We start from the raw sequence: 22,254 nt of genomic DNA on the forward strand, positions 1-22,254 counted from the left end.
TACTACCTGCATTTGCAGAACAGCGCAGGCATCCTCCCTGGTCTCCGTCACAAGTAACAGAGAAGTAGAAGTAACGTGCTGTTAAATATGTCAAAAGAGTAAAACATTGCGCTGAAACACACACACACACACACACACACACACACACACACACACACACACACACACACAGTGGAAAACGCGTGATAAAAATTTACTTTTGTTCGCGTGTATCTGTGTATCTTTCGTTGGCAGCAGAAGCTGCAGACTCGAGTGTGTCCCCAGAACTGACACATCCTAACAGCGCAAAATAAATCATAGTCATATCGTGTTTTGTAGTTATATTGCGAGCAAGGAGCATTTATTTATTTGTTTATTTATTTATGCATTTATTTTACCTGGCAAGATTAAATGTAGCACTGCTGTAGCTGAGTCACAGGTTCTTCAAAGACCGTTTGAACTGTGTACCCGGTGTTCCAAACGTCAATGTGGATATAATTGGAGAGTTTGGTTTGACAGGAGACAAATTTTGCACTTAAACGAGACACTTATGAAAGGAGAGGCCATTATTCGTCCTAATTCTTGGACAGGACTCCATGTAATTTCACGTTCCCTCAAAACGAAGTGGAATAGTCGTCAACATTGATTGCGCTATATAGTCATGGAGACATTGGAAAACCCGTCTAGACCTTTTTTTTTTTTCAGGGTGATGCCAGCTATCGCGTGAAAACCTACTTTAATGTTCAAAGAACTAGGATTATGAATAAGACGACAAGCAGCCTAATAAGTGATACAATTGGAAGTGCCCTCTGCTGTGCACTGCCGCGTGATCTGCACAGATGCAGTGTGACAAGGGAGAAGGAAGGCCGCTAGACTTACATACGACATCCGACAACTCTATCAGTCAATGCCAAGCCGAATAATTGCTTCTATAAGGGCCGGAGGTGGTCTGACGCGTTATTGACTTTCTCAATTGGTGAATCTCTCCCTCCCTCCCTCCCATCCTCTCTCTCTCTCTCTCTCTCTCTCTCTCTCTCTCTCTCTCTCTCTCTCTCGAATAAATCCTATCCATTTTTTTAAAAACTGTAATCATTCATTTGTCTGTACGTGTACATCACATCTATCGATTTCTGTCCCGATCGGATAATTCCTCTGATTTGCGTAGTTTTTCTTTTTTCTTTCTTTCTTAATGTATTTACAGGAGAAGATACACCCAAATTTAGATTGAAATGTATGTAAAGCGCATTTGTAACTGTTTTTCCTGCCGGAACCTTTGATGAGTGGATTGGTCTAACAAACGTCGGCGAACAGAAAAAAAATTGAATAGCGACAAATGTTGACATCTTAGAAAGATTTCTACTAGAGTCTTGGGAGCACACTGCTGCTGCCACTCAAGCTGTTTGCCTAGAGCCGTATCGTGCAGGGAGCATTGTTTGGACGCGCCGAGGCCTCCTTAGCCGTAAACATCGACGGGCTAATCAGTGCTGGCTGCTGAGTCAACTTAATACAAAGAAGTGACAGTTGTAGGGAGGCCAGTGCTCAGATATTCCTTACGTGTCATCTGCACTCGGCAGCTACTGTACAGGGTTGCCTGGAACACAGAATCACTTCAGAATTCAGAAGTCATTGCTGTTCTGTTGATACATTTCCTGTAAGTGAAGTCGACATGCAGCGCCCCAGTGTGTTACTCTGGCGGTTACGTTGGCTTCGAAAAAAGTGTTGGGAACGCCACTGCATTCAATATCAACAGAGCATCACGCATATCAGAACAAACTTTATTCCAGGCTATCGTTGAGCTTCCGTGAATATGCGTAATGCAACAAGAACTCAAGAAACTTATCGGCAAGGATGTCTGTAAAACAGTCTGTTTGAAAAGTACGTACGACTCTTTAGACAGCACACTGAAAGGTTTCATAGACGTTCTTTAATAATTTGTTCCTGGCGATTATACTAAATAATAGTGTGTTCTAGGTTAAAGCGACATGGATAAAGTTGTATTGTGTGTTTCAGTGAAGTAGAGTGTCTTGAAACTTTAACCCCAGTAAACATAAAGTGTTGTTCGGCGTTAAAGAATTCTTCCAGTTCGTTTCTAGACGGGTAATGCGTTGCTTGCTTAGTTTAAACGTCGCAGTGCGTTTATTGAAAATGTCGAGTGCTTAGAACGCCCAAAACCTTCTAAGATCGCGGCCACCTTTGACAACGCCATACCTAGCGACCTTCAGTTGAAGGTACTAGAACTCGCTAAAGGTAACTCTTGATCGGCCGTTTCTACCACATTTTACGCCAAGATTTGAGTATGACAAAGCTTTCAGCTCGTAAAGTGCTGCGTTTGTTAACCACTGATTCAACTGTTTTAGCAAGTATTGCTGAGACGGTTTTGAGTTTTTAAAAAGTAGTTCCAGTGTGTTTCTCCTGCATTTCTTATCAGCATATGAAACGGATTCACCCTTACGTGCCAAAGACGGAGTAGTCGAAGCAGTTGGTGACAGCACGCGAAAGTGCGCCAAAGTAAGAGAAACCGGTCCTGTCAGAAAGAAAGCCGTGGCGACAGCTGTGGTGGTTTCGTCGACGTGTGCCGCTCGTCCGGTCGCCGCAAGGACCGGACCATCACCAGCGAACACGAGACATCACTATTGGACAAAATCAGGGGTACCTTTAATGCCAAACGTTCACGTCATCACGATGACCTACACTCACACGTTTTCATCGTCGATGCAGTACTGCATGGAATTAGTTGCGAAGTGCTTCCGAAACAGCTAATTTAACCGGATTCAGCCTCCAACGATTACTTTTTACTATTAGAAATATAGCGACCAGCCGCAGACGTTTTCGTCCATCATCCGTTGGGTTTGTACACTTCTATCGTCACCAGTAAAACCGTTTGTCGATAGCATTTTGGACGCTGCCACTACTCTGTGCAAAATAATTTTAGCTGTGATGTTTTCCGAGATCTATATTTTCGTATAATTAATAGCTATGTGTACTTACTTTTATTCTAACTCGTCGCTCCTTATGTGTTGCACATACTGTGTGTGTTACGCTTGTAAATGTATTGCACCAACTAAAGCTGGCTGAAAGCCCGAAATACGTGTTATAAGTAAAGCTGTACAAAAAGTTGCTGGTCGGTGTATTTATTCAAGTAATTTAATCAACATCCATGGAGCTCAACCACAATTATCGTGGAAAAATTATTGTTTGTTCTCGAACCTGAATGGCTGGGTGAATGAAGATTAGCATCAATGATACGATTGACACACGCTTATTTGGCAGACAAATCGTATTTTGTTGCGTGTCATTAAAAGTTGGAAAGATGTTTGGAATGAATGTGTGGATTTACAAGTGCCATTGGAAAAAGAAAGCCAACGGCATTGCCGCAGTGGATACACTGGTTCCCGTCGTCGGACCACCGAAGTTAAACGCTGTAGGGCTTGACTATCGCTTGGATGGGTGACCGCACGGGTGTGCCGAGCGCTGTTGGCAAGCTAGGTGCACTCGGCTCTTGTGAACCCAATTCAGAAACTACTAGATTGAGAAGTAGCGACTCCAGTCACGAAAGCAGACAACGGCCGAGAGAACGGCGTGCTGACAACATGGCCCTCAATGTTTACGTCCAATTATGCCTATCTGCTGAGGATGACACGGCGGTCGGTGGGTACCGTTGGGCCTTCCGAGGCCTGTTCGGACGGAGTTTAAATAAAAATTGGAAAACGAAAGCAAAATGTTTTTTTCACGCTGAGAAATGTTGAGCGTCTCTTGACTGGCGTGGCGTGGCGTGATTGACAATTCTTGACTGACTACATGGTGTGTCTGATGAACACAGAACGTAGCCTGGATCCTCGGTACATCCAGAATAATTTCCTAGGTGAGACATTTTGGAACGGCGTTAGACTAGCCGCGGGAGGACAGTGTAATAAATTATTCTAGGACAGTAACGGTTCCGGTTTAAATAATCACTATCCACTGCTGATGGTGCGATGTATTGGCCATATGTCGAACACTGGAAACACGAATGCCTTAGAATGTTGCGTAAAGATCGAAGCAGCATTCAGTAGATAGATCAATGTTCCGTAGGATATTAATTCCACACAATTCACTTTAGGTTTAGATTTATGTTATGACTGCCTTGGTGCAACAGTACTTAAACCATATTTGAGATTACCACACGCCAAGTGATTAAGTGCATAAAATACGAAAATAGTTGGTCCAGCAGATGTTCGGCATGTTTTTCAATAAGGCTAACTTCCCGTTTCAGCGAAGCCGTGCTTGTTCCATTGACTTCCTTTGGGTCCCTGGCCATGTGGGTATCCCTGGTAATGAGCTCGCTGATCGTTTGGCTGGGGGAGCAGTCACTTACCCCCCCGTTTTCTGTAACCCCTCCTGCAGCGGATTTACGGCTTCGCATCAAATCCCAGTTCGCACAGTCATGGGCCAACTCTTGGGAGGCTACTCCCCTGTCTAATAAACTTCGTGCAATTAAGGTGACACCAGGCCCGTGGCGTTCTTCCTTTCGCCTCTCCCGAAAGGACTCCACCACACTGTGTCGTCTCCGCATTGGCCATACCAGGCTGACCCATGGTTTTCTTTTGCGTGATGAGCCACCCCCACTTTGTAGTTGTGGAGCCTTCCAGTCAGTAGCCCACATTTTGGTTGAATGCCCCCTTCTTTTGGCTCTGCGTAATAAGTACAGACTCCCCCACACTTTACCTTTGATGTTGGCTGACGATTCCCGGATGGTCTCTCTGGTTCTCGGTTTCCTCCGGGAAAGTGGTTTTTATTCTCAGTTTTAAGGTTTTTAATCCCCCTCTGGTGTTGGGGCAGGGCGGTGAGTGTTTGGGTGTCTCCCATTGTAAGCCGTGTTTGGAGATTCCCGACTCACCTCCCTGACCGAGATCCTCTTTTCTTCCCCTTTTACTCTGTTTTTACCCCTTTTTTATTATTTTTTTATTTTTATTTTTTATTTTTTTAAGGATTGGTTAGTCTCCTTTTCCCATACGTACTTCTACATTCTAGCGGTTGCACCTTTTAAGTCACAGGTGGTCTTGCCTATGCTGCTTCAGCATAGTGTTGGGCAGCATTTTTTAAACCATTGTAAATAACATTTGTGTATTTTTGAAACGTTTGAAGAGTACATCTGTTTGTCCTTGGAATTTTATTTAATAAATCTATTGTAATTCTGCTCCGTTAAACCACATTTTACGTATTACAAATTGGCACAAGACTCTGCGCAAATGTTACACATATTCTGTGCTTTCGCCTGTTGGTGGTGACTTCTGGCAAGCAAACTGTGAAATTTTGAATACCACATTCATCTGCCGAAACGAGTATCTAACATTAAACGAGTGCTCGAATGGAACTCTCCTCAGCTCTCAATAACGGATGTCCTGTCATAATGGATGTTTTGGAAGGCGTTTATGTGGGTACTGGTTATACGGCAGAGATCAGCCAACAGGTTTAAAGGCAATTGCACACTATTACCATGTTGAATATCAAAATTGTGATGCTATTGTGGAATATTTATACGAATGTTTCCATGGACACATCGAAGCTCTTATATCAACGTCTCTTAATTCCGAGAAAAAGGTAAAAGATACACCTTCTGTTACCACTATCGTGAAGATATCTTGCGACAAACTGAACGAATCTAAACCTCCACGATTTTGAAGACATTGCTTCGGATCATACTCGGGCAGAAAATCTAGACTAATGTATGAGGTGAAGTGCACGAGTGTTAAAATCTATTTACGAAATAGCCTCTACGAGAAGCCATTTTCATTCGTAGTCTTTCTGTTCGCGTTGCATAACTGACACAGAAATGCTTATCCAGCCCATTAGTGCCTAAATGAGTGCGGAAAACCGCCTGTAAGATACAGTGACGTTGAGTAGCTGAACTGACTCCTAATGACTTTGATCGAATCGAGATAACTGTATGACAGTCCTGACATTACTGTGGAGTTACCTCAGTGGGTTAACAAGTTCATTATTTGAAAGGGACGCAAACTACGCGATTTCATTTGAATATTTACCCGTCTATACGGTGGTTTTTCCCTTCGTATAGAACGGAGCTAATAAGTCAGCTATGCCGGATATTAACGTGTCAGTTTTAGTTTACTAATCAGACATATCAGGGCACCTATTAGTGGACATTAAGCCGGCTTGAACTGTCCTTGGGAAATACCTGAATGCCTGTGAAGGAATGGCAGCCGTCTTCGTCAAGAGCTAATAGCAGAGAAGGCAGTGGTGCTGGACGTCACACATGATCGTAGGTAACGTTCTCCAGGCATTCGCCAAACCCAAACCCTTCTATCGGATTGCCACAGTGCGTAGCGTGGTTCATCACGCCAAATCACTCGTTTCCAATCGTCCACTGTCCAGTAGCTTCGTTCTCAAGCGTCGCTTACCATTGACTACAGAAAAGCGTGGCTTAAGAGTAACTGCTCGAACACTGTCCTATTCTTTTAATTCCATACGCACGGACATTGTGCCTGCTGGACTGCTGATAGCCATTTGGAACTCTCAAGTGATTCATTCCACTGATCTCATGCTATTTTTTTTAACAACGAACCTCCGCAATGCTCGAAGGTCCCTGCTCGTCTGTACGCGAAGACTGCCTTGGCTTGGATTAGCTGTGGCTGTTCATTCACAATTCCATTTCACAATCATATCTGCAGTAGTGTAATTGACGGATTCGTTATTCGGGTGACATCCAATGACTAGTCGATGTTCGACGGCAGTAACCGACCGGCTCTGCTGTTACGGCTTGCCTATGGACAGCACAATACGCCTCGCCTTCCTTTATATTTGTGAACCCGCTTACGGTGACATCTAGTGCTTAATTCCACATTACGTTCGGTTACTTATGATCAGATGGTGTACCACCTTTACGACACTACGTCTCAGCGAGCATTTGGCGGTGGTCGTTACCAAATGCTGTGTGTACTCCGGTTTACCTTGACCTGTGCGTAGCTCATTGTTTCGTTATTTGAAAGGAATGAAAAGACTAATCCTGGTCCATCACAGGGTTCGAGTAAAACACGGAAATAGCCAGAAGGGATCAGCAAACCGTACGACCGTGTAGCATTTCTGATTTCGCCGAGTAAGAACACGAATTTAAGAGAGGGAGGAGGGACTTGTTTCCCTCCCTCCGTCCCTCCCCCTTCCGTACACCCTGCCCCTGCCCCCGCCCTTGCACCACCACTTCGGACGGTCTAAAGGGCTCCACACATGAGCGACGAATCGCAGTGATCCTTCGCATGGGCGACCGATCACTTCGTAAATTGCGTGTGTATGGGCAAATCGGAGCGATCGGTCGCTGATAGCATGGAAAACCCAGGCAATGTGATGAATCGCATACGATTCGCGCTTGTAATGTAACTGCCTGGCTTGTTAGTAGCGATGTTGGTAATACGGCTCTCTATTTATAAAGTGTGGTTGTGTATTTTTGTTTCGTTGGGCTTTGCTCACGCTGAGTAAGAAATTTTGTAGTTATCCAGGATCACGAACCACTCCGAAAAGTGAAGTGGAAGCCGGAGTTGCCATTTATATTAAGAGATAATACAAAATACTCCCTACGATTTTTCAGTGGTTAGCATTTTGAAGCTAATGCTTAAAATGTAGAATTGATAGGAAGTTCATAGCAATAGTCGCGATACAATGGGCTCCATCTTACGATTTCGAGTCATTCGTGAAATAATTATATGCATTATTAAAGTTTTAACTTCTAAACAGAATGACGTACATACGTACTGTAATCTTAAGAGGACATTTTAAATATTCAGGACAAATCTATTATACAGTTATACTAAATTCCCTCGTCATTTCATCTAATCCAACTCTCCTTCGTACAGTATACAATAAAAATTAAGATAATCAGTAGTGCTGCTATTGACAATGACATCGCTATGCTCTCTAACGAGAGAGAGAGAGAGAGAGAGAGAGAGAGAGAGAGAGAGAGAGAATTTCAAAACAAGTTTTCCCATTTACTTTAAATTTGTTTTGCAAGTATTCGTGGGGATTCGTAAGTCAGCTGCAACTGCTGCTAAACGTAGTTCATTTCCCTTAGCTGAACTTATCGACGTTCGTATTACTGACTGAGATTGCTTGACAAATCTCTAATGTGTGGGGTGCCGAGGCGAGCGACTCATGTGCGGGACTCTTGTTCTCGTTTGCTTACGCTCGTAGGCAGACTGCCACGGTAAAATCTCCGCAGCATAGACTGGTCGTGTTGATCAGAAATGGTTCGAGAATCGAAGTGCGTAGTATCTGTTTGTGCTTAAATTAATGAAATAATTTTTTTGTTAGAAGTTCCCTTGAAGTGTTGTGTGGAAGTAACACAATACTTCATTTTTTAAAGTGCATGTTGCTGAATAGCACGTCCCCCCCCCCTCTCCCGCCTCCACCACTCCTCCTCAGTTAATCGGTGCCTTAGGTCCCGCGCGACCTTAAGCCGTCCCGGCGCATGTAGTGGCTGCGGTTATTAGTGACGCAGCAGATCCGAGTGTTTGAGAAGCGGCAGCGGCGAGCGGTGCGCGGCCGACGTGCTATCGGCGGAAGCGAGTCTTCAATGACGCGCACGCAGCACAAACTCGGCGCCGCCCGCCTTCCTGCTTCACGCCAGCAAGTGAAACGAGCAAACTGGCGCCAGCTCCACACTTCGTAAAAAAAGGCCCTTTTTCGCGCGGTTTTTGTAGGCTTCTGGACAAAAAAATTAGTTTCGAAGGAATCCGCGTTTCACTTCCGTGGCATGTCTGCTGTCACAGTGGGGAGGGGCATTGTGACAGGAAACTGACCTGTGCGCGTACCCAACTATTAGCGATGTCCTATCGCAAAACATCATCCAACTCACTGTTAGCGTGCAAAGCGGGCGAAGTTGGTAGTTAAGACTGGACATCGGTAGTCTGTGAGCGCTTAGCAAGCTGCAATAGGGTCGCTAGGCCAAGGAATCAGATCAAAAGAAGTTTGATGTGTTTCTCAACAATGATTAGTCATCTTTCTACAATTAAAGTCTGCACTTGATATCTATAGAGTACTTAACATCTTCGAACTACACACACTTCTAGTCGGTTAAGACCGTAGACTTCCACGGGCAGGATCTGTTTGAATAAAATAGTTTTGAGAGTTCATCTACATGTGCATGATAGTCTGCGTGAGTAACTTACAAATCGATTCATCGGTAAAAGCGAAATATTGTTAACAAAAATTTTCATACAATTAATATACACCAGTGGTTATGGAAACTATTGTTTTTTAAATAGAATAATCGTACCGAAATTATTAACGATATCGATTTTCACCTTTGCATGTGCGAGATTTCAGCAGTAACTGTTAGAAACGTTACGTACGAACCTTTATGGTAAATGCTGCAGGAGAAGGGGACGGATATTTTTGACTGTACAAAATATTGTTCCGTCCAGCTCACCTTCCTTTATTGTACATGCTGTCAGCAGTCATTTTGTATTTGATATGGAGGGTTGTTTTAGGTTGATAGCTGGTCGTGCGGTGGCGTTCTCGCTTCCCACGCCCGGGTTCCCGGGTTCGATTCCCGGCGGGGTCAGGGATTTTCTCTGCCTCGTGATGACTAGGTGTTGTGTGATGTCCTTAGGTTAGTTAGGTTTAAGTAGTTCTAAGTTCTAGTGGACTGATGACCATAGAGGTTAAGTCCCATAGTACTCAGAGCCATTTGAACCATTTAGGCTGATAGCTGAGATAATTAGACACGTGTTCCAGAGAGAGCTAGTATGTTGACGTGATTTTCGGGGTGGCAGTAGGTGTTGGTGAACAAGGAAAAAGACCGAACTAGCACATCCGATTGTCGAACTTGGTCTGTTACATCGACCACGCTGAGTGAATTTCGATCGGAGTCCCATACACGTTTGGGTGAGTAACAGAAGAGCGCAGATTATGCAATGCGAAGCTGCACAACCATGGGAAGGTTAAAAGAAACCAATGACAGTGCTAAGAATCAGTTGTCATCAGCAATTCACATATGTAATGGAATGTATCACGACGAAATGAGAAGTTACAAAAAGAATTGAGGAGAAAATAACTTCATAATAAAACTTTACTAACAGAAGGGATTGATAAACAGGGCCCAACGGAAGACATTAAGGAATCTTCATTTTAGTGGAAAGAAGAAAAGGGGAGGCAAAAAATTACTGGAGACGACCAAGGCATAATACAGTAAGTAGTTTGAAGCGGATATATATATATATACATAGAATTTTCACTTGCATGGCAATATTGTCCGTAGTTGCTTTGTAATTACTGAAGGTTTTTAATTCCGTCTGTGGAAGTATAAAAAGATGCGTGTTTTTGCCACCAAACACGTTTAGTTTAATTGAAATAAAATGTCCTCAGAGGTCTGTAAAAGAACAGTTTTAGATAAAGAGATAAACTAGCGGTTAAGTTGGTAACACACGATGAATATATAAATATAATAGTTGAATATATAAATATAGATGAATATATAAATGTAATAGGCAGAAAGATGAACACACACAGTGTTGGTGCTATAGTTTGGTGTGTTCAAAATGAAAACATGCGAAATTCTGCAAAGCAGTGTGGGTTTAGGCTAGAATCAACATTGCCAAACGAAGGAATAACTCCTGAATGCGCAAACAGATGACGTTTCCTGATTAGAGCGAAAATCAGGCACAAAACATTGTAAGTAAAATTAACAGTTTTGTAACGAACTGTTTTACGATCTAGAAAGCAAGCCAGTTTATAAGTATCTTTCATTACAGACCACTAATGTTTTCTTTTTTTCTTTTTCTAGTGAAACTAAACGCGTTTGTTAAAAAAATAAGCATTTTTGTAGTTACAAAGACAGGATTAAAACCGTTTCAATAACAATGAAATGTACACAGTAATTTGTTGCATTTAAATTTCACTTATTGGAGTTCTTACAGAAATATTAATATTTTTATGCATCAGAATGCTCTTCAAACCGTGTCGGGTAATAATACTGTACCAATCTTTTCTGGCGTAACTTTTATTCTATTTATATGATTTGTTCATGACACTGCATCTCTTTTTCGTGTTGTAGGCAGGTTTCTTGGGTCTGAAAGTTCCTGGAGAGAAGAATCTTTAAATTAGTTCTGTAACTTTCCTTCTGTTAATGACGTGCTTTCAGTAGGAAACAAGGGACCGTTTTTGACGATCCCTTGCCCTTGTGTACATCTAGCAATCTTTCTATTCTTTCTAAGGAGTAGTGGCGGGAGGGAAACTGCATTAGGGGTCAGGGTCGTAGAGAGAGGAAAAAGAGGATGTTGCGAAAGGGAGAGAAGTGAGCATAAAAACAAAAGCAGGCTAGAGTTATCTGAAAACCCCGCTGTGACGCAAATCTCGTACCGGTGATGCATTGCGCAGGTCAGTAAGGCGGCGTGTACTTTGCCCAGGCTCCGTCAGCTCGATGCGACAGCCGTCGTAGGCCTCACGTGGCGCTGCCGCGCGCCTTCGCAAATCTGTCGCATTAACTGATGCGGACCTGCGTGAATCGGATCTCAGGCACCTATAGCTGGGCAAAGCTTTACGCTCATCTCTTTCTGGCACTCTCCTCAGTGACGGGAGGAAGACAGCACCTGCAGCACCGCCCGCCCCTTCCCAGAAAGACAAATCTTAGCAAACCGAATGTGCATCATGCCTCACCAAAAAGACTGATTTACGAAATCAGAGTCAGTGTGAAGAAAGCCAACACATGTGATACACTGACTGTGACGAAAGTCATTGGATTGCTCCAAAATCATGTCGGACCTCCCTTTGTCCGGTGTAATGCAGCAGCTTAACATGGCAAAGGCTCAAAAGAGTCGTTAGAAGTCACCTGCAGGAATATTGAGTAATGCTCCCTCTATAGATGTCCATAATTGTGAAAGTGTTGCCAGTGCAGGATTTTGTGCACCAGCTGACATCTGTATTATATGCCACAATTGTTCGATGGTATTCATATCGAGCTATCTGAATGGTCAGATTGTGTGAATTGTCCAGAATGCTCTTCAAACAGATTGCTAACAATTGTGACCTGGTGACATGGTGCATTGTCCTCCATAAAAATTTCGTTATTGCTTGGGAACATGAAGTTATGAAGAACTGTAAAAGGTGTGCAAGTAGCCAAAATAACCATTTCTAGTCAATGATTGGTTCATTTGGCCAGAGGACCCAGTCTATTCTGTGTAAACAAGGCCCACACCTATATGGAGCCACCACCGGCTTTCACAGTGCCTTGTTGGCAGCTTGGCTTCATAGCTTCGTGGGATCTGTGCCACACTCAAACCCTATCATCATCCGCTACCAGCTGAAATTGGGATTCATCTGTCCAGGCCATGGTTTTCCAATTGTCTGGGGTCTGACCGATATGGTCACAAGCCCAAAAGAGGCACTGCAGGCAACATTGCACTGTTAGCAAAGGCATTTGCATCAGTGATCTGCTGCTGTAGCCCATTAATACCAAATTTCACTGTACTGTCATAATGGATATGTTTGTCATCTGTCCCATATTGACTTTTGTGGTTATTTTATGCAGTGTTACGTTTCTGTTGGCACTGTTAACTCTACACAAACGTTGCTGCTCTTGGAAGACCATCATCCACTGTGTTCTCTGTGTTGAGAGGTAATGCCTGAAATGTGGTGTTTTCAGCACATTCATGATACTATATAGTTCAGAATGTCGAATTCCCTAACGATTCCGAAATGGAATGCCCCATGCATCTATCTCCAACTACTCCATGTTCAAAGTTTGTTCATTCCCGTCACACGACCATAATCATGTCAAAAGTCTTCTCACTTGAATCACCTAAATACAAATAACAGCTCCACCAATGCACTGCCCTTTTATACCTCGTGTATGTGATACTATCACCATCTGTGCATGTGCGTATCGCTGTCCCATGAATTTTGTCACCTCAGTGCATCAGCTAGTAGCTTTAGTAGGAAGTGTACCCATAGCCATTTGTTGCGAAATCTCAAAACTGTTTCTTTATTCGCTGCAAAACTATCATTGTAATGCTGAATTTTTAAAATTTAATCCTGTTTCAGTTACTGCATACCTAGTCCAGTATAATGGTACTGTTGCAGTGTACCGGCATTTAAAGTGTGTCCAAATTAATTTTCAGGTCAGAATGCTCGCAACAGACCTTTTTTCTTTTTTTCCTTCTTTCCTTTTCTTTATTTTTCTTCCCCTGGTGGCATTGATTTTGTTACATTCTCTTCGCTGCGTGGAACTCATCACCATTGTAGACATGCCAGAGCAGGGGTGTGTACTTTTGTACTTGACAGTCCCAGTCCCACTGCTGTATGAGCCATTGTGTAGAGATCACTGACAGAGATGGTGCAGGTGGTTAAGTTATTATGATGAGTCTGTGTCGTTGGAGTGGAATCCAGGAGAGAAGAAATTCAAAGCTTCATCCGACCATTCTTGTTGTGTACATTCCTTACATCATCTGAGGTGATTACTCCAATGTTTCCTTAAAAGTATCCTTGTTTAACCTTAATTCTCTCCCTTCTCCCATAGTCCATCCAAGTATCTGTCAAGCTGTTCGTGCTTGTTTTATTCCCAAATTCTAAAAAACATGCTATACTGATGGCTGTTGTTGTTGTTGTTGTTGTTGTTGTTGTTGTTCATGATGGAACCCTCTAAATACCTGTGTACTTCCTCTCAATTATACATATTTAGCTTGTAGTTGCCGCGACCGATGTAAATAGTACTAAACAAGACTTTTTTATTTTATGTAATTATTACAAAGCAAAATGTATGTGATCTTAATGGATTCTTTAAACACATTTTGGTATAAACATTTTATATTTCAGGGTGAAAAGCAAACAATTGAATTTTTGAAACTTCCTGGCAGATTAAAACTGTGTGCCCGACCGAGACTCGAACTCGGGACCTTTGCCTTTCGCGGGCAAGTGCTCTACCAACTGAGCTACCGAAGCACGACTCACGCCCGGTACTCACAGCTTTACTTCTGCCAGTACCTCGTCTCCTACCTTCCAAACTTTACAGAAGCTCTCCTGCGAACCTTGCAGAACTAGCACTCCTGAAAGAAAGGATATTGCGGAGACATGGCTTAGCCACAGCCTGGGGGATGTTTCCAGAATGAGATTTTCACTCTGCAGCGGAGTGTGCGCTGATATGAAACTTCCTGGCAGATTAAAACTGTGTGCCCGACCGAGACTCGAACTCGGGACCTTTGCCTTTCGCGGGCAAGTGCTCTACCAACTGAGCTACCGAAGCACGACTCACGCCCGGTACTCACAGCTTTACTTCTGCCAGTACCTCGTCTCCTACCTTCCAAACTTTACAGAAGCTCTCCTGCGAACCTTGCAGAACTAGCACTCCTGAAAGAAAGGATATTGCGGAGACATGGCTTAGCCACAGCCTGGGGGATGTTTCCAGAATGAGATTTTCACTCTGCAGCGGAGTGTGCGCTGATATGAAACTTCCTGGCAGATTAAAACTGTGTGCCCGACCGAGACTCGAACTCGGGACCTTTGCCTTTCGCGGGCAAGTGCTCTACCAACTGAGCTACCGAAGCACGACTCCAGTTTTAATCTGCCAGGAAGTTTCATATCAGCGCACACTCCGCTGCAGAGTGAAAATCTCATTCTGGAAACATCCCCCAGGCTGTGGCTAAGCCATGTCTCCGCAATATCCTTTCTTTCAGGAGTGCTAGTTCTGCAAGGTTCGCAGGAGAGCTTCTGTAAAGTTTGGAAGGTAGGAGACGAGGTACTGGCAGAAGTAAAGCTGTGAGTACCGGGCGTGAGTCGTGCTTCGGTAGCTCAGTTGGTAGAGCACTTGCCCGCGAAAGGCAAAGGTCCCGAGTTCGAGTCTCGGTCGGGCACACAGTTTTAATCTGCCAGGAAGTTTTATATCAGCGCACACTCCGCTGCAGAGTGAAAATCTCATTCTGGAATTGAATTTTTGTCCTAATACTTGTTTATTATTAACTGGTTCTTGGCTTATTACTCATCATCAGATAACAGGTCAGGGAGATTAAGAAATTGTTTCCAAGCAACTATTTCAGGATGTCAATGGAACCATGTAATCTGTTCATTTTAATTAAATGCAACATATTGGGTACATATAGCCAAACTCGTAAACAGCCATATTTCATTGTAAGAACAAGTATTCCAATACTGATTTACTCTGTTGCACTATATTCATAAAGTTTTGGTGTAACAGGAAACATAGTGTGGGCATATACCTGTGGAACACAGACGTTTCAGTGAAGTATATATCATGACTATAATCTTTCACAAACTTTGTAATATAGATAATACGTTTAATGGGTTATGGCTAACAAATGTTAATATTTCACAGGAAAATAAATATTAATGAAATTGTGTGGTGAAACTAAATGAACAATAAGTGCTAGTTTGCAGAGTTAAAAATCTGGGGTTCATTCCTGGCCAGTCCTAGAATTTTATCAGTCACATAAGTTCTTTCGCCTCTGACAAAAATCTTTAATGTGAAAAAGTGTAGTTGGGCAATGGTTCAGAATTAGTGTTTAGCAGTAGGTCAGTAGGTGATTCAGTGCAAAGACCAGAGGCAGCTAAGGGTATGCCACACCTAATAAATACTGTGGCATTGAAACTTTATTTGGACAGTTTGTCTGCAATACCTCTAAATACTTCACCTAATTTTTGGACTAGAGTTTTAGCTTCATTATTTACACAGTCTACTCACATTGGTGTGATCACGTCAGAATCCTGAAGAACCACTTTTGCAGCTCAGACCGCTGTGAGACATGCAGGAAGAGCTAATGAAGCAATGGAAGATACCAACAGGGGTGTGGAGCCATACTGATTCCACTGCTGTGGCTAGCTGTGTGAGGTTTCTTGGTTGCCAATCCATTGTATGAGCAGCCAGATTGAGGTGGTCCCACAGACTTTTGACTGGATTATAATCCTGGGAGTTTTGTGGCCAATAGAGAACAGTAAACATGTACACTTCAAGCTGCGATACATTGCATTGTCATTCTGGGAGATACCAGTGTGCCGAGGAAAAACAGACCGCATGTATGGATGGGGACATGGTCCCCAAGCATAGGTGCATACTTGTGTTGATCCATTGTGGCTTCCTAAATGATATCACCCAGGGAATGCTCTCTGGTCTGAACCCTTCCGACAGTTCTTGCAGGCTGTTTGGTTTCAGGTGTTTCACGTCCTGCAAGCAACTGGAATAAAATGTCATTCATCTGAGGAGGGTATCTGACACCCCGCCAGTGGACACACAGTTGCAGTATTTGCATATAAATTTCAGCCTTCATCACCACTGGACAATGGTCAGTATGAATGTGTTAACCAGGCACCAGCTGTGGAGGCCTGTACACATCAGCGGGCACTGAAGAGACACTGTTGGTATCCCCCTGGTTCATCTGGGCAGTTGGTTGCTCAACAGTTGCACATCTATTTGCCTGTACACATCTCTGCGGCTGTTTTTCACCCCAGTCATCTATGGTCCATGGTGCACCACAGTTGCCTCAACACAGGTTTTGGATAGTGCCATTTTGACATGCACAGTACACTTTAACCTCGATGCATGCAAACAGCAAACTAAGCCATTTCGGGAATGTTACCACCCTTGGCCTGAAAGCCAATGGTCATGCCCTTTTGGACATCAGGTAAGTAACTCTGTTTCTGGATTGTGACGACGACTGTACCGTTTCCCGTGTCCTCCTGACACCCTTTATATACTCTCCACTGCTAGTGCTGCCACCTGTGAGTGGTTATTGCACACTAATGTTGAACATAGGTGGTGATCACATTGTATCGGGACTTGTATTATTTTTGTTGTTGTTATTATTATTATTGTTATTATTATTATTATTATTATTATTATTATTATTATTATGGAAGATGTCTTTTTCTTTGTACTCCTCTATCATCAGTAAAATTACACTTTAGTGTGTGTGTTTACATGGACCACCATGAAAAACTACTGCTTGGTTTGAAACAATGCTGTGTAAATGTATGTACCAGCAAAGCTGTGACTGATGTGTTGTGTTTGTGTTGCAGAGTGCAGTGCAGCAGGCAGTGGCTGTGTTGGCGACCCACCAGGCGAGCTGCACAGTCTGGCTGTGGGGCCAGCAGGGGCAGCAGTGTTCGGCAGTGGGGGCGGCAGCGCAGTGCCTGCTGTGGGCAATGGCTCGGCGCTCGTGAGCAGCGGAGGTGGGTCGGGGTCGGCAGCGGCAGCAGTGGCAGCAGCCGCTGCTGCTCTGGGCCAGCAACACTGCGCCATCTGTGGTGACCGCGCCACAGGCAAGCATTATGGCGCTGCGTCCTGTGATGGCTGCAAGGGCTTCTTTCGGCGCTCGGTGCGCAAAAACCACCTTTACACATGCAGGTCAGTCTCTAGCACTCCAGCCTGTCATTGTAACAAGTTTTTTTCCTATTTACTTATCTTTGTTGATGGTGCATCACCTACCCAACTAAAGGGACTGTTTTTTTACATTAAATTTTGAATCAAGTTGTACAAAACCGATAAATTTTTTTATTTTTTTTTATTTTTCAACTCCCATGACAAGGCTACATGTGATGTCCCTGTAAATGCAAATTTATTCTTACCTACACGACAACTAACAGATCGCGTTCCTGTAGAACCACCATCAGCAGTTTTTTGACTTGATGTTTCTGTGTCACTGTCATTGAAGTCCTCATCATTGCTGTCTTCTCCCAGCAACAGAAACACCAGCACTGCCTTTTCTAGGTAGTGTGAGTATTGCAGGTAGCATAAAATGCCAAATACATTTTGTAGAGCCTCCAAAATGTTGCTGACTGCAGCCCTGAGCACCATTCGTAGAGCGCACAGTGCAGGGCTGCCAGGCAGCTCTTACACAGTTTGTAGAGCACAGTTGAGGGGTCAAAGTGCCTAGTATGCTACATGAGTGCTTGGTGGACAGGGACTGTAGATAGGTGGCACTTGATGGGAATGTGGATCAGCCATGAGATGTGCTGAGATGGTCTGTGAAGTTGCGATAATACTGGGTCCCAAACGACGCAGTGGTTAATGCACCTGCCTAATAAGCAGGAGATCCTGGGTTCGAATCGAAGTCCAGTACACGTTGTCACTCATCACCACTGATTCTGCATAATGTCCCAGTGCAGCTGACAGCAGTGATCCTTTCCCGTTCCTTTCCTCTCTTTCCCTTTCCACCTTCAATTTACATACCTAGTATGTATTGATGACCACATTACCTCTTGCCAAACAACCATTCCGTTGGTGTGCATTCATCTGCGTATGTGTTTTGTAAGATTTAGCTGTAAACTAAGTATTACTAATTTATCTATCATAACTTCCAGCTGCATAATATTACGAAGAAAGAAAATTTTGATGACAATATTGTTCAATGTGGTGGTGGTGGTGGTGGTGGTGGTGGTGGTGGTGGTGGTGGTCATCTTTGGAGAGAAAGAAAGAATCAGTTTTTCACTATTAAAAGTTGTGGAGAAAGTAAAATGTACTGAGAATGTTTCTGAGCAACATCTAAGAGTCTTAGCAACTAGACTACTTTACATATAGTTTCCTTTTTGTCATAGGCCTAGTAGTCTTGTGGAGCATAGGGGAAGTTGATGGTGTTCGGGAGTATTTCACATTTCAGTACCCGTATTGTAGGTAGTATGTGAGGTACTGAAGATCCAGTCTCCCGCTGGACATCAGATTGGAAGACAAACTGACAGTTCAGTAGACCTATTTATTGCTGTCCTGGTGTTTGAGCCATTATCCTATTCCATGGCATGTCACATCCTCCTGCACTGTGCAATGTTGGCCTCTTTGAGAAGGCTGTAGCTATTTAATTTAAGAGTAAAAATTTTAGCTGCTTATGCCCTGCTTCGTAGCCAGGAAATGTCAACATAGGGTTAGTAATGCCCATCTCACACCAGTGATATTTTGATCAAAATAGACTAATCAGGGTGAGTGCATGTCACCTGAATGCATGCAAATCAGCCACCATCCACATCGTGAAGGGGTCAGTGATGTCAGTGACCAATAAATTGTGCTGAGTGTAGTCTAAAATTCTGAATATGCTGAAGAATGAACATGTGCAGGAAAAGAAAATGCTAACATCAAAAGTTGACTACCTTTGTATTTTATGAAAATGAAAATGCTGATGTTAACGCAAATCCATCAGTAGCCCAATAAGTATATATGTAATTAAGTTTCTTTGCTTTGTATGCTTTAATTATCAATGGGTTGGCATAGTTTAGTAACAAAACACAATTTAGAATGGAAGAAAGACACCTAGCAGATACTCTTAAGTATTAATTCAGAGTTATATATCCACTGCAAAGATTTAGACTTACACTGATATTAAAACATATTAACACTTCTATGTTCCTCTGCAGCAACATGAACAAAATAGCTGTTAGTAAGGAAATGCTGGATCAAATGGGTAAACATTATGCAGCTTTAGCACACATTCAAGAAGAGTTCATAGTTTTCAGTACCAGTAGGCTTCCACAGGAATTAAATTATGATAACAAAATTCAAGCTCAACTTAAAATTAGTCCCCTCTTTTTTATTCACTCATATTCATGACTGTATTAGCAGCTCACCAAACAAGACAGCAGGTAACTCTTTTAGAAATTTCCAATCATATCTGACACTTCCCCAGTCCATAGACTGTACTATAAATTTCCTGTTATTTCCAAAACAGTTCCATCAGAAGTGCAGGTTAATCATTAATAAAAGTGATTACAACAACTGTTAGCTGCCTCCCCTGTGCTTTTCTAAATTCTGTAGCAGCATGTAAGGTACCATCAATGGATCAATAAAATTATAAGCAACATTGGCATCAAGTAGTTGCACTGTAAAGCTCACTAAGTCTGGCTTAATTATGTTAGCACAGAGTCAACTCTTACAAAATTTCAGACTAGGGCCTAATAACATTTTTGATATCCTTGTCCTCAGCCATGATAGTGGCCAAAGCCACTGAGTAATAATGAATGCCACTCTACATTTGCTATCTGCAAAACCTGTCAATTTAATCTGTCTGAAAAAGAACTAATCAAGTGACAAAAATCTCTACTTATTGCTGCTGAACTCTCTCTTTGTGTTTGTGGCTCATTGGCAGTTTCCTTACAGAACTTGTGCTGTACTCCAATTTCTATTAACTAGGTGTTTTTAAAGTACTACTACTCTCTTTCCATAGTGTTGTTTCTCAGACAGCAGAATATTTCCCAAATCATGTCATAACTAGAGATAGGAGTTGGCAACGTGCCAATATTCAGACTCCTCAACCAGGATGTAGCTTGACCTTCTGACTACAGAAGTGCTGCAACAGCTGATAAGCCATTTTTTACATTAAAAAGCCCCAACACACTCTTTCAGATGCTCCAGCAGGAACTATGCTGATTTGTCATTCTTTCTGGATTGTAACAAAAATTATGTATTTTTATTTATTTGGCCCAGGAAATCATTTTTAATACATTGTTTGTACATTTTATAGAGGCCAAGTCCGGGATAACACAATTTACACTTACAGTAGCTGTTTATGAGACTGTGTGATCAGAATGATACAATAAATGATCATAATACAAGTAAATGATCATATGAAGTGAGACAGTACATAATTATATAACTAATAATATTTGATAAATCAGACTTGCTTATTTTGATGTTCCAGAAATTCAGAGACAGTAGTAATAGTGGTGGTCAAACAAAAAGTGTATAGTGTGTCTATTGTTGGTATGCATTTTAAGTAAGAAGGCATATGGTTGTAACACTTAACTCCAGTATGGTGCACTTCTCGTCTGCATAAATTTTTATCTTAAGCACCTGCTTGGATTCATACGTGTGTAAATCATGGTTATGTTTGAAGATCTTTTCTTTAAGACGCACTCTTCCATAGAAATTAGTATCACATCATATACAAACAAGGGAGAGGCAGTGTTTTTGGACTTTTCAAAAGGGATCTGCAGGAATCCTTTCATTTAGCTTCCTTTATTGCCCTGATAACCTTTTTCTGTCCCCTGAAGAATTTTTCTGCACATAAGTAGTGAGTGTATACTGCGTGTGTTGTCACCACTGATGAGCACATTGTATTTTGAGTGAGAATCCTAAGAGCACATTTAAATGTATTCAGTTTTCAATTTAGATGGTTAAGGTCTCTCTCCCACTTCAGACATTTCTGAATATTAATTCATAAAAATTTTGTATGACTCACAAGTGAGAAGTTTCTTCCTTCAATAGTTAAAATAGGACTTATAGGATAAACGTTTTTTGTCGTGTGATAGTTAACTGCATCAGTTTCTTCAGAATTAAGAATTTGTTGGTCCTGACCCACTGTGCTGAAGTATGCATAATCAATATTGCTGTTTCCTGCAGATTTTCCTCACTGTATGATTTAATTAGAATATTATTGTCATCTGCAAACACTACTGTGGTTCCATCATTTATTTTATTGACCAATTAATTTACATACAGTAGAAATAAATTAAGGTCTCAGAAATGACCAACGTGGGACTCCACATTCAATTTTTTGCTACTTTAAAAGTTTCACTGTGTCTGTATTTTATTTCTGTAATTGGTTATCAATCATTGAGGTGTAATTAGGTCCCCCTTTAGTCTCAGATCACTGTGTTTCATTAAAGCATTATGTGCAATCTGTCTAAAGCTAACAAATTGGCACTGCCCTATCAGCAGTAACAAAAAAACAGGCCTATGAACAAAACAGCAAGTGCATTTTCTTTGAAGAAGTATGTGAAAGAATGTTTCATCTATCATCTAAATGGATAAAATAAAAACTGATTACATTACTGACCTTTTTTTGGGGGCTGGGGGGGGGGGGGGGGGGGTACGGCAGTTTCCCACAGAAGAGAGGGAAGAGAAAAAGCAACGTGTCAATAGCTCATGGCAAAATTGAGAACACATTTTGATTGATGGAAGCAGTGTTTCGTACATATATATGTAGACAAACAGTACTGATCTTGCTCAGTGGGTGAGTGCTGCAAAAAGTGCTTGGATATCCCAAGACGAAAGTGTGACATGGTATCATGTTTTTTCCAGTATTGTTGAATGTTGGAGTAAATGCTGTTGGACTGTGGGAGGCTACATTTTATTTAAATACACATGAAACTTCGGTTCATTTTAAATTCTGCAGCCCTCTAATTTATAAAGCGTTTTCAGATTATCCATGTAACTAAATACCTTTCAGTAGTAGTTCTTCATCCACACATTATGCTGCTATCTAATAAAATAAGAAATATGTAGCTTGACTATTTGATGGTTAATTCATAAACTGAAATTTGTTAGTAAAATGTTTCCACTCAAAGAAATTATTGCTTGTT

At 42.2% G+C, this 22,254-nt stretch overlaps 1 protein-coding gene and 1 pseudogene across 6 annotated transcripts in view; both read left to right on the forward strand.

Annotated features, from left to right (window-relative positions):
• Positions 1-22,254, forward strand: part of LOC126190768 (hepatocyte nuclear factor 4-gamma) — a 218,508-nt gene that overhangs the window by 166,446 nt on the left and 29,808 nt on the right. For all 6 annotated transcript variants that reach the window (XM_049931290.1, XM_049931291.1, XM_049931293.1 and 3 more), the window contains one exon: positions 16,987-17,314. In XM_049931290.1, the coding sequence (XP_049787247.1) occupies positions 16,987-17,314 (328 nt within the window). The remainder of the gene's footprint in view (positions 1-16,986; positions 17,315-22,254) is intronic.
• LOC126089832 (5S ribosomal RNA) lies at positions 3,338-3,459 on the forward strand (annotated as a pseudogene).

This window comes from Schistocerca cancellata, chromosome 6 (genome assembly GCF_023864275.1).
Source record: "Schistocerca cancellata isolate TAMUIC-IGC-003103 chromosome 6, iqSchCanc2.1, whole genome shotgun sequence".
NCBI classification, from domain to species: domain Eukaryota; kingdom Metazoa; phylum Arthropoda; class Insecta; order Orthoptera; family Acrididae; genus Schistocerca; species Schistocerca cancellata.